Below are 12,801 nucleotides of genomic sequence, written 5' to 3' on the forward strand. Positions count from 1 at the left end.
ATGAACTCAAGGGGTTAATATAGAGGTATTACTCTGTATCTGGCCCCGCCCCTTTTAAGTAATTGTATACCTAGTCAAATGTATATAAGGATCAATTGTTTGCTGCTTGTCACACCTGATGAAGGTGGCTGTGTCCACCGAAACGCGTTGTGTGTATATTAATAAATCAGTCCTTTTAATATTTTTGCCCTGTTATTGGCGCTCTGGTACCGCTATTCATATCCATTTATTACTCCTATGTCTGCGGGCAGACGTGAGACTGGAGGCAAAGCAACTTGGTGTTTCAAGGGACAAAGACGTTATTCGCTGGATTGGCTTTAGAGGTATGAGGTGGAACAGGGTGTTGAGGGAGGTGAATAATTTCATCCGTTTAGATCGGCCCCCGGACATACTGCTGTTACACGTGGGGGGTAATGACTTAGGGGTTTGGCCATGTAGGGATCCAATTAGAGACATTAAGCACGATTTATTAAGGTGTTGGGTATCTTTTCCAGGGATGATACCGATCTGGTCCGAGATTGTTCCCCGCAAAAGATGGCAAAACGCCAGGTCCATAGAGAGTTTGAATAGAGCACTAAACAAGGTGAACAGGGCGGTTTCCAATTTTTATTTCCAGAAACGGGGGGGGGGGGGGGGGGTTTCAATTCGGCATTTTGACTTGGAGAATCGCTCAGAGGATTTTTGGATTGGCAGACGGAGTTCATTTGAACGACGTTGGAATTCAGTTATGGTCATTAGCTTTACAAGGGGGCATTGAGCAGGCAATGTTTATGAAAGGAAAGGGTGGGGGGGTCTCAAGTACTTAAGGTTGTCAACCACTCTCATGGTGGCATGCTTTAGGGTCCTTGAAGTTGGTTATAAATTGGTATGGGAGTGTCAACAGGACATGGATCCCTCGGTTATAAGTGATATTTGGGTCTGGTGATTTATGGGACTTACGACAAAGCAATGTCGAGTCCCAGGTGTGGCGGTTTTAACGGTTTCTGAATCCCCCTTCGAGGGGGTTCTTGGTGCTCCTGAGCCTGAGAATTGGGCTGGGAGTAAGTGGACCCTAACACGATTTGTTTCTAGAACACTGTTTTAATTGCTACTGTTATAATATAGGGCCACTGTGGCCAATTGAATCCAAGCCACGATGTCTGTAGTTCTTGGGGTTAGAAGATGGGGGCGAGGGCCAACCCACTGAGAATTGGCAATACCAACGTCATAGTCTATTTGTCTCCAAGCAGAGAAATCACACATTACATTCCACAAATAAAACTGTCTAGAAAAGGCAGTGCGGGGTAATTGTGCCCGTAGTGCGGAGCAAATAATGCTGTAACCGTGACCAAGAGTCAGTGTAAGGCCACGTTCACACGTTCAGTATTGATCAGTATTTTACATCAGTATTTCTAAGCCAAAACCAGGAGTGGGTGATAAATACAAAAGTGGTGATGTGTTTCTATTATACTTTTCCTCTGATTGTTCCACTCCTGATTTTGGCTTACAAATACTGATGGATAATATTGATGAAGTACTGAACGTGTGAACTTCACCTTAGTAAGAGACCGGGAAACACTTCTACCAAGATGCAGTAAATCACAAAACACAGTGTCAGATCCCCGTGACTGAACTAGGGTCAGAAAAATGGGGTTGTAAGGCTAAATCCAAGTGGGAAACACAACAATATACATGCGGCTCCGCTCCGCACGCCTCGTACACACGCGGCTCCGCTCTGTACGCCTCGTACACACGCGGCTCACACATGGCTCTGCCTCATACACGCCTCGTACACGCACGGCTCCGCAAGGTGATGAGCAGCCTTTCCTCAGCAGAGATGGTGTCACTGTAGTCCAGGTCAGGAGAAATAAGGCTTAGCAGCCGATCAAACGCAGTAATGGTCAGACGGGAAAAACTGCTGAAATTTTTCTGGAAAACTTTAGTAAACAGCTACAAAAAAAAAACCCACACGGATTAAAATCTAATTTTGTAACAGCATACCAACAAAACCTCCTTCAAAAAAAAAAAAAAGGTACACACGGGTGACATTATACTTTATTCCCATATATCTTACCTCCTTAAATCCTGGTAAAGAACATTGAAGTGGCCCTTGTGCGTCCGCTCCTGCAAGATAGGGTGCACCCACATCTTTTTTGGTCTTCTTCTCCTCCTTAACCGCTCCGATGGAACAATAATAGGTTAGTACACACTACATAAAAATAATGTAACCCAAAAAAAATTGACTTTATATTACCTGCTCGCAGTAGTAGTGCAGGAGATTTATGGCAGTCAGCAGCAAAAGGTTAATGCATGGTCTGCTGAGACGCAGGGGCTGCAGTTCCTGTGGCATCCTGTCTATTGCAAAAACCAAAATGGTGAAGAGGGGTTGAACTAGGAAATAACAAAAGAATTTTCCCTTTGTTTTTTTTTTTTCACTAACTTTATTTGTGTTCAAAAACGCTTGAAATATGCTTACAAAAACACATGTAAAATCCGCATCAAAAACGCGTCAAAAACGCACCTAAAAAACATGCGTTTTCTGGCAATGGAGATGCAGAAATGCTCAGGAAAATTTCTGCTTCATTTCTGCATCGTGGGCACATAGCCTTAATCCCTCCTGACCCCACACATAAACTTCAGCTCATCCAGCACCATGACAACCAGCACAGCAGAGTCCTGCATCCACTGAGGCCCCTGATCATGTGACCCCTGACTCCTCCCCTCCTGTGACCTCATCACAGGTCCTGTGTGCACAGAGCAGCCATATATGTGGTGGCGGCTCTGCAGGTGGAGGTATGTGGAGAGACCCCCATTACTGGGGGCAGGGGACATTAACCCCTTCAGTATTCAAACTATTTTGGTCCTTTTTTGTTGCCACTTTCTAATAATCATAACAGCTATTTCCTTTTCCTCTGATAAATACATACAAACCAACTATGCAAAACAGGAAGAAAGGAAACACGTATTACCCACATAGTACAGTGCAGCTTTCTTGGCCCCCACACACAGTATAATGTTCCCACAGTACAGCCATCCCCCCACACACAGTATAATGTTCCCACAGTACCACCATCCCCCACACACAGTATAATGTTCCCATAGTACCGCCATCCCCCACACACAGTATAATGTTCCCACAGTACCGCCATCCCCCACACACAGTATAATGTTCCCACAGTACCGCCATCCCCCACACACAGTATAATGTTCCCACAGTACCGCCACCCCCCCCCCCACACAGTATAATGTTCCCACAGTACCGCCATCACCCCCCACACAGTATAATGTTCCCACAGTACCGCCACCCCCCCCACACAGTATAATGTTCCCACAGTACCGCCATCACCCCCCACACAGTATAATGTTCCCACAGTACCGCCATCCCCCACACACAGTATAATGTTCCCACAGTACCGCCATCCCCCACACACAGTATAATGTTCCCACAGTACTGCCACCCCCCCCACACACAGTATAATGTTCCCACAGTACATCCATCCCCCACACACAGTATAATGTTCCCACAGTACTGCCATCCCCCCACACACAGTATAATGTTCCCACAGTACCGCCATCACCCACACACAGTATAATGTTCCCACAGTACCGCCATCCCCATCACACAGTATAATGTTCCCACAGTACCGCCATCCCCCACACACAGTATAATGTTCCCACAGTACCGCCATCTCCCCACACACAGTATAATGTTCCCACAGTACCGCCATCTCCCCACACACAGTATAATGTTCCCACAGTACTGCCACCCCCCCACACAGTATAATGTTCTCACAGTACCGGCATCCCCCCACACACAGTATAATGTTCCTACAGTACCGGCATCCCCCCACACACAGTATAATGTTCCTACAGTACCGGCATCCCCCCACACAGTATATTGTTACCATAGTACCACCATCCCCCCACACACAGTATAATGTTACCACAGTACCGCCACCCCCCCACAGTATAATGTTCTCACAGTACCGCCATCCCCCCATACAGTATAATGTTCCCACAGTACTGCCATCCCCCCCACACAGTATAATGTTCCCACAGTACCGCCACCCCCCCCACACAGTATAATGTTCCCACAGTACCGCCATCCCCCCACACACAGTATAATGCCCCCACAGTACCGCCATCCCCCCACACTTATTATAACAGTACAAGTTTTCCCCCACAATGTGGCACCAGCCACCTCCTAATAGATAAACCTTCCCCTCCCCCATTCCTGATGCAGATACAGATGACCCCGGGACACAGCACCGACCTCCGGGATCAGTTCCCCAGTCTGGAGATGTGGATCCGGGCCGGGGGGCCGGTGCTATAGATTTATTAGGATCTGTTATCGGCGGTATGAGCTGTACATTGTAATGGAGACATTCTGGGGACAGATTATTCCAGAAGTAGAACGTCTTAGCTCTTTAGTGAATGTTGCTGTATTTTATCTTGTTTGTTTTCTCTTTATAATTTAATGACATTGTTCTAGGACTCCATTGTTAAGCCCCCGTCTCACATAGCGATATCGCTAGCGATATCGCTGCTGAGTCACGGTTTTGGTGACTCACCAGCGACCTCACCAGCGATGTCGCTGTGTGTGACACTTTGCAACGATCAGGCCCCTGCTGTGAGGTCGCTGATCGTTGCAAAGTGTCCTGGACCATTTTTTGGTCGTTGGCCTCCCGCTGGCCAGCACACATCGCTGTGTGTGACCAGCGGGACCAACGATCTGGCTGGTAACTATGGTAAACATCGGGTTACTAGGGGCACGCGCGCACTTAGTAACCCGCTGTTTACCATGGATACCACTCTGCTACGGTGCGCGGAGGCTCCCGCGCACCGTAGCAGAGTGGTATCCATGGTAAACAGCGTGTTACTAGGGGCACACGCGCACTTAGTAACCCGATGTTTACCATAGTTACCAGCCTGCTCCTGCTTCAGCAGGCTGGTAAAGGGAGCAGGACATCGTGGAACGATTCTTTCCACGATATCGCTGCTCCCCTGATCGCTGGTGAGCCTGCCTGTTTGACAGCTCACCAGCGATGTATTAGCGATGCAGCAACGATCCCTGACAGGTCGTATCGTTGTCAGGATCGCTGCTGCATCGCTTAGTGTGACGGGGCCCTTAGGCTCCGGCTGTCATGGAGATATATTGGGATGTGTCTGTGGGGAGCACAGGGCTCCCCCTCTCTGTATCCCAGATATAATGGAGGAGGTTCTCCGCCTCTGTCTTTCTGCCTCTAATAAAATAATGGATGTTGTATTTCAGTTACCTCAGATATATAGAAGATGTCTTCTCTCTGTCTTCATCAAGAATGGAGAATGTTCTTTATTAGTGTTAAGCGAGTATGTTCTGTCCGAGTATGCTCGGGCCGAGCTCCGAGTATTTACAGCTGCTCGGTGATATGGTTGAATCACTCCCGTGTGCATGATTTGCAACTGTGCGACAGCTTTATTACATGTGAGGAATGTGTAAGAAATAGACATTCCTCACATGTAATAAAGCTGTCAAACAGTCGCAAATCATGCACACTGGAGTGATTCAAGCATATCACCGAGCAGCTGTAAATACTCGGAGCTCGGCCCGAGCATACTCGGTGAAAGGGTTAATAGAACATACTCACTCATCACTATTCTTTATCCCTCTTGCTAAAACTGTGATATGTATTTTTTACTTAACTTTAAGCTTTTTTCCCCAACCCTCATTAGTGCGATGATACAACATACAAGCCTCTGATTTTTCAGGTGATACACTGTACTACTGTAGTGCCGTGTATTATCTCTCCCTGTCAGTCTAATACTTATGGCCTCATACACATGAGATAACTGTTGTCCGATTGATCACTCAGCTCACTACTATTTCTCCTGACTTCCCCATACACAACTGTTCTTCTCGGCCGAGCTTTCCTGTAGTCTCTCTAAAAAGGTTTAAAGGGAATCTATCACCCCCTGGGAGATATCAGACCTCTACTATGGGCATACAGGTTATAGAAAAGTAAATCTATACATACCTGTATGGCCCATAGTAGAGGTTTGATTGCAGAGAAATCTGTTATCACCTCAGTTTTCCACACAAGAAATCCCCGCCTAACTATTTATTATTCCCCTAAATCCTCACTCATATGCTTAGTTACCATATCCCCCCCCTCCGCTCCGTACACGCGCGGCTCCGCTCCGTGCACGTCGTACACGCGCGGCTCCGCTCCGTGCACGTCGTACACGCGCGGCTCCGCTCCGTGCACGTCGTACACGCGCGGCTCCGCTCCGTGCACGTCGTACACGCGCGGCTCCGCTCCGTGCACGTCGTACACGCGCGGCTCCGCTCCGTGCACGTCGTACACGCGCGGCTCCGCTCCGTGCACTTCGTACACGCGCGGCTCCGCTCCGTGCACGTCGTACACGCGCCGCTCCGCTCCGTGCACGTCGTACAAGCGCCGCTCCGCTCCGTGCACGTCGTACACGCGCCGCTCCGCTCCGTGCACGTCGTACACGCGCCGCTCCGCTCTGTACACACGCGGCTCTGCTCCGTTAGTTACCATATTCCACCCTCTCCTCTGCACGTCACAGGGCCTGTGACGTGCACTGTGCTCCCTGACTTCCAGGGCATGTGCAAAAGTGCCGCTCACATAGAGCGCGCTTTGCTTCATCCCGGCCCCGTCTCTTTGTGCACTGCACAGCAGGGTTCTATTGCGCAGGCGCCGGGGAATCACTGTCACTTCCTGGTGCCTGCGCAATAGGACCCTGCGGTGCAGTGCATGGAGGGAAGGGGCCGGGATGAAGCAAAGAGCACTCTATGTGAGCGGCACTTTTGCACATGCCCTGGAAGTCAGGGAGCATAGTGCACATCATAGGCCCTGTGATGTGCAGGGGAGAGGGGGGAATATGGTAAATAAGCACACAGGCGGGGATTTCGGGGAATAATAAACAGAGTGCCAATTATGTTTTGTAACATTTTAACACTGTACATGTAGATTTTGGCATCAAATAACTAGTCAGTAGTGTTCTTACAAACCAGCTTTTTTAAATGTCTCAAACTTTTGTGTGTATTAGATAAAAGATCTAACACGATAAAAGATTAGAGCTCGGGGAAGACGGGAAGCATTCATATAGGCGGCTGGTGGTGATGTAGTCAGTGACGGACTTTGGATAAATATATTTATTGAAATGTAATAGAAGATGAAGTAGTTATATCTCATTTCACATGTAATGAATATCTCCTGCAGTATTGCTAATGCCGATTCCAGTGTCTGTAAATGTGATGAGAATTAGTGTTATGGAAGATGAGTCTGTGAGAAACGTATTCACCCGCAGACTCCGAGGAAGAAACTGCTTGTTATCTGTGACCTAAAATATATAGGATTTATTAGTAGATGCATTTAACATACCTAAAAAAGACCCGCTTTCAAACAGGCTAACAGCTTGCCCTAAATGCCACCTTCCACTCTCCGACCTCATGCACGGCCTATGGTCATGCCCGGCTTCAGTTTCATATTGGGGACAAGTATCAGCTATGATCTACACCATATGGGGTCCGGGTTATACTCTTTCCCCTTATCTAGCCTTGTTACATTTTTGGAACAACACAGAAAACCCTGAGGGGAAGAGGGGTAACCCTCCGAAATTGCTCCACACCCTACTTATCCTGGCAAAAAAATAATTACTGAAATATTGGCTAGAACCCAACACTCCCCCCCCCCCCCCCATTAATAAGTTAACAGCTCAAATGAAACATTTTATGGGAATAGAGCAACAAGACCCCCTTAGCAATAAGGAAATGCAGGTTGGCAAATTTCTTCCAAAATGGAAACAGTTTATTGTAAATTGCTGCTCATTAAATGAAAAAAAGAAAATGGTGGAACCCTTCACTTCCACAGCGTGGTACATTCTGGAAGATCTTGGGGATAGCCTAGGTCCATTATGCCTGGATTGATGGGGATGGGGGGAGGGGGGGAGAGTGGAATGGAGGGATCATTTGGTGAAGGTCTATAATACTAACATAGGTTGTCTAATCTAACAAGATGGCTTCAATAAATCAGAGTATCAACTGGATGGCATGTTAATTAAACTGATGTAAGTTACATTGTTATTAAGTTCTTATATTGTATTGTTTTGCTTAACCAATCAAATATGTAAGAACTATCTCTTTATAACCCGTCTTCGAACAGGTATCTGATTATCACCTTAATCTGGTATGTTTTGTTTCTTTTTGAAAAAGTTAATAAAAATTAAAAAAATAAAATAAATAAATAATAAATCTCCTGATATGTTTCCTATTATTATCTCTAGTAATTGCATTTTTACACAGGGTTCTTTATGACACTACAGTATGGGAAAATTTCAGTGGAGATTTTCTATATAAGAGAATTTTTCTGAGTAAACCATCAAGGATGCAGTTGGACAGGGACACGATTGAGGAGAAGATAATACACCTCAGTCTAGAGATCCTCTTCCGGCTTACTCGAGAGGTGAGAGATTTCTGATGACGTCACATTACATCATTCTTATCTATGGGAATAATAGATGTACAGAACTGGAGAGGTGAGGACTCTGGAAATGTCTGTAGTGAGATTTATTAATGTGTCTCTCCATAACCAGGATTACCGAGTAGTGAAGAAGACCTCTAGTGAACGCTGTCAGGCCCCTGTGTCTGGGCTCAGGGGTCTTCCCCATTCCTCAATCACGGGGCCTCCACCTCACCCTGTTATACATGAGGACATCAATGACCAGAGGATACTAGAACTCACCTACAAGATGATTGAGCTGCTGACTGGAGAGGTGACACTGCTGGGAATGCTGGAACATTATACAGTAACGCTATGGATGGATCAGGGGGATGACGGTATCATTGTATGTGTCAGGTTCCTATAATGTGTCAGGATGTCACAGTCCATTTCTCCATGGAGGAGTGGGAGTATTTAGAAGGACACAAAGATCTGTACAAGGACGTCATGATGGAGGTTCCCCAGCCCCTCACAGCACCAGGTAATAAACAGGACTAAATACACACAGCCTATAATTATCTGTATGTAAAGAATGAATTAAGTCGCTGTATGTGTTTCCTCCAGTTCTATCCAGTAAGAGAACACCACCAGAGAGATGTCTCCGTCCTCTTCTTCCACAGGACTGTAAACAAGAAAATCCAAGTGTTCCTCAGGATCATCAGGTAGATGAAGAGAAGGTGTCATGAGATCCCCCCTATGATGTGTAGATGGCTGTGAAGGTCTTGTGTTCAGTCTTGTTTTATCCACCAGTATTATATATTTTATACTTGTGTAATGAAAACGGTGGAGATGACAGGATTAGAGCTGATCATAGATGTGACTTCTCCATCTGTCTGTGACTTGTACAATATTTGTTTCAGGGTAAAGATCTGACCCATATTAATACTACAGAGACATATGTGAGAGGTGATGAGTGGTGTAAAGAGGAGATTCCTACATATGATTACTTAGGTGAGTAGTAACCACTAAATGCAGGATTTTACAGATTCCTCTCACTCACTGGCTGACACTGCTTTATCAGTGGTGTAGTCTGGCCATATCACAATCTAGTGCTCACCATACTGGCACTAGACCGCAATATTCTCCTCCACCGGATACTGTTTAAATTACTTTGGGCATTAAGACCCCTTGTTCTATAGAGCTTACAACCTGAAAGATCCACCTACTCCCTGAAATTAGAAGATGCTGACCCTTAACTAACCTGATCTGTAAACTGCAAAGCCAAATGACAGCGTACGTAGAATGTACTGACAAGTTAGAAAATCACTTGAACAAAAATATTATTCGTATGGTGGACCTCTAAGAGAAAGCGGAGGGTAATGATGCAGTTGTCTTCCTAAAATGCTGGCACAATAAAGGATGAATCTATTTTTTCTTCCTACTGTGCTTCTGAATGTGCTCATATGGTCCCTGCAAGACCAGGTCTAGTCTTTTTGACCAAACTTCACTTTTATGATCGACAATATTAAATGTGCAGTGAGGGCCAAGTGTGAATTTCGCTACAATCACAGAGTTTCCTTTTATCCCAACTTTTCAATTTCTTTTAAAAACTACTAACTTCGAAAATCATTGTGATAAACTACACAAAGAACATTACACTTGTCCCATGATATTCAGCGGCTTGCGAAAGTATTCACTCCTTTGGCATTTTTTTTGTCTTGCTACCTCACAACCTGGAATTTCACTGTGTTTTTTTTTGATGGTTTGCATCAGTTCATGTAAAGAACATGCCTACAACTGTGAACATTTGGTTTCTTTTTGCTGTGATGCAAACAATAAATAGAACAAAATAACTGAAAAATTCAGTGTGCATAACTATTCGCCCCCCTAAAGTCAGTACTTTGTAAATTCATCAATAGGAGTAGTGTCAATTTTGTTTTCACAGGCACTTCCCAAACATTAGCACGCAGTGGATGTTGAAGAGTGAAAATTGCAAATATGCCATTTTATTGCCCAACAGATAATGCCTAGATTGTGCTCCAGGAGACACACACCATAAATTGTTAAGTGGGTTCTTCTCATAACAGCAACGCCAAATGCATGAATGCTAAATGTGGTTTGGGCACACTGCAAGGCTCAGAAGCGAGGGGGAGAGTTGACTTCGGAAGAGTGGATTTTGCTGCATTGCTTTATGGAAGTAGCCTTCCATAAATTGCTTTTCAGGAGCCTTTCAGCCACTAATATTTTTCCATTGATTGATGATGGTCCTAAGTGGGGGCTTGTTTGTTCCAGGATGAGTAGAATTTTTATTGGTATTATTTTCACCTAACTAACATTTGGTGGCTTTTCATTCCAATGTTTGAGAGGCAGAATGAACAAACAATTGAACACGACACTCTACTGGTTCATGCATTGAGGACTTCTATTAGACTGTGAACTGTCATTGTCTTGGTGAATAATTCAATCTTGCTACATAACTTGCCATTTTTATGGACATTTTAAGTAGAAGTCTTTAAAAGATATACATTTCAAAGATATTTAATTCAAAAATAATAATTGGTTTTATTTTTGGCAGATGACTGTACAAGAAGATCAGAGGGACAACTGACATCTTCAATTTTTAAATCAGATGAACTTGAGATCACACAGGATACAACTGAAGTGAATGTCATTACTCCAGATTCACCATCATCCCTTCACAACAAAGATCTATCATGTGATCCTTTTAAACAGGTCTTAAATTCATTACTGACTACTAAGAAAAATAAAAACCACAAAAGAGGCATTAAAGAACATATCGCTCTAAAAGCAAAGAAGCCATTTGCACTTTCACAATATGGACAAAGTTTTCCCCTCAAAATGCCTTTTGTTAAAAAATGTTGTTTAAAAATTCACACAAAGGAGAATAGATTTTGTTGTTCCAAGTGTGGGAAATATTTTAACAAGAAATCAGTTCTTGTTAGGCATGAGAGAATTCATACTGGGGAGAAGCTGCATTCATGTTCAGAATGTGGGAAATGTTTTAAATGGAAATCGATTCTTGTTAGTCACCAGCGAATACACACAGGGGAGAAGCCTTTTTCATGTTCAGATTGTGGAAAATGTTTTGTACATAAATCATCTCTTATTACACATCAAAGAACTCATAAAGGAGAGAAATCATATTTATGTTCGGAATGTGGGAAATGTTTTGCATATAACTCATCTCTTGTCATACACCAGAGAATTCACACAGGGGAGAAGCCATATTCATGTTCAGAATGTGGGAAATGTTTTGTATATAAATCACAATTTGTTGTACACCAGAGATATCACACAGGGGAGAAGCCATATTCATGCTCAGAATGTGGGAAATGTTTTGTAAATAATTCACAGCTTGTTTTACACCAGAGAACTCACACAGGGAAAAAGCCTTTTTCATGTTCAGAATGTGGGAAATGCTTTGTATGCAAATCAACTCTTGTTACACATCAGAGAACTCACACAGGAGAGAAGCCATTTTCATGCTCAGAATGTAAAAAATGTTTTACACAAAAATCAAAGCTTATTAATCATCAGAGAACTCACACAGGAGAGAAACTATATTTATGTTCAGAATGTGGGAAATGTTTTAACTGGAAATCGAGTCTTGTTGGTCACCAGAGAATTCACACAGGAGAAAAGCCTTTTTCATGTTCAGAATGTGGAAAATGTTTTACCCAAAAAGCAAATCTTATCACACATCAGAAAACTCATACAGGGGAGAAGCGTTTTTCATGCTCAGAATGTGGAAAATGTTTTAACCAGAAATCGCATGTTAGACACCAAAGAATTCACACCGAGTAGAAGCCTTTTTCATGTTCAGAATGTGGGAAATGTTTTAACCAAAATGGTCCCTTCTTAAACGTTAAAAATCTCACATGGGTAGAAGCCATTTTCATAAATAGAATGTGAGAAATTATTTACTGGAAAATCATACTTTGCTGAAAAAAAAAAAATAAATTGGAGAAACTATATATTTTTTATTGACAATTTGTTCAAAAACATATAATCGTAAAGAGAAAGGGAAATTACTATAACACTTACTATATTTTTTGGACTGTAACACGCACTTTTAGGAAAAAAAAAATCTTGCTCATAAGAGAATGCCTCTTGTAGTCCAGAGACCGCTTCCTGTGATCAAGGAGAACACTGAGACAGCATCCTTCCCGATCACTGAGGGAACTGCTCTCTCTCCTCCTGCCTCACGGTCATGATGCACTGTTAAAGGGGAGGGGGGTCTGCTGCTGACACTGTTATAGGGGTAATGTCCCCCAATTCTGTTAATATCCCCCACTCTGGTATATATGGCCCCCTCCTTCCTGTTATATGTGGCCCTCATCCCCATCCTGATATGCAT

At 44.0% G+C, this 12,801-nt stretch overlaps 1 protein-coding gene and 1 long non-coding RNA gene across 4 annotated transcripts in view; one reads left to right on the forward strand and one right to left on the reverse strand.

The window, feature by feature from the left end:
* The window catches only part of LOC141271837 (uncharacterized), a 39,147-nt gene extending 26,754 nt beyond the window's left edge, over nucleotides 1–12,393 (forward strand). For 2 of the 3 annotated variants that reach the window (XM_073682021.1, XM_073682020.1), the window contains 6 exons: nucleotides 8,288–8,447; nucleotides 8,578–8,757; nucleotides 8,841–8,964; nucleotides 9,048–9,145; nucleotides 9,344–9,434; nucleotides 10,999–12,393. In XM_073682021.1, the coding sequence (XP_073538122.1) occupies nucleotides 8,370–8,447; nucleotides 8,578–8,757; nucleotides 8,841–8,964; nucleotides 9,048–9,145; nucleotides 9,344–9,434; nucleotides 10,999–12,248 (1,821 nt within the window). In that variant the 5' untranslated portion in view covers nucleotides 8,288–8,369 and the 3' untranslated portion in view covers nucleotides 12,249–12,393. Of the gene's footprint in view, nucleotides 1–2,713; nucleotides 2,773–8,287; nucleotides 8,448–8,577; nucleotides 8,758–8,840; nucleotides 8,965–9,047; nucleotides 9,146–9,343; nucleotides 9,435–10,998 lie in introns of those variants that run through there. The other variant, XM_073682019.1, reaches the window with a different exon arrangement.
* On the reverse strand, nucleotides 23–2,743 carry LOC141271862 (uncharacterized). Its single transcript, XR_012321940.1, has 3 exons — nucleotides 2,234–2,743; nucleotides 2,054–2,149; nucleotides 23–1,929 (listed from the first exon to the last, which is right to left on the reverse strand). It is a non-coding gene; the product is annotated as an uncharacterized lncRNA (long non-coding RNA).
* Nucleotides 12,394–12,801: the final 408 nt, after the last annotated feature.

The sequence above is a fragment of the Phyllobates terribilis genome, unplaced genomic scaffold, assembly GCF_046119375.1.
Source record: "Phyllobates terribilis strain yellow unplaced genomic scaffold, ASM4611937v1 Scaffold_5__5_contigs__length_657084704, whole genome shotgun sequence".
NCBI lineage: Eukaryota > Metazoa > Chordata > Amphibia > Anura > Dendrobatidae > Phyllobates > Phyllobates terribilis.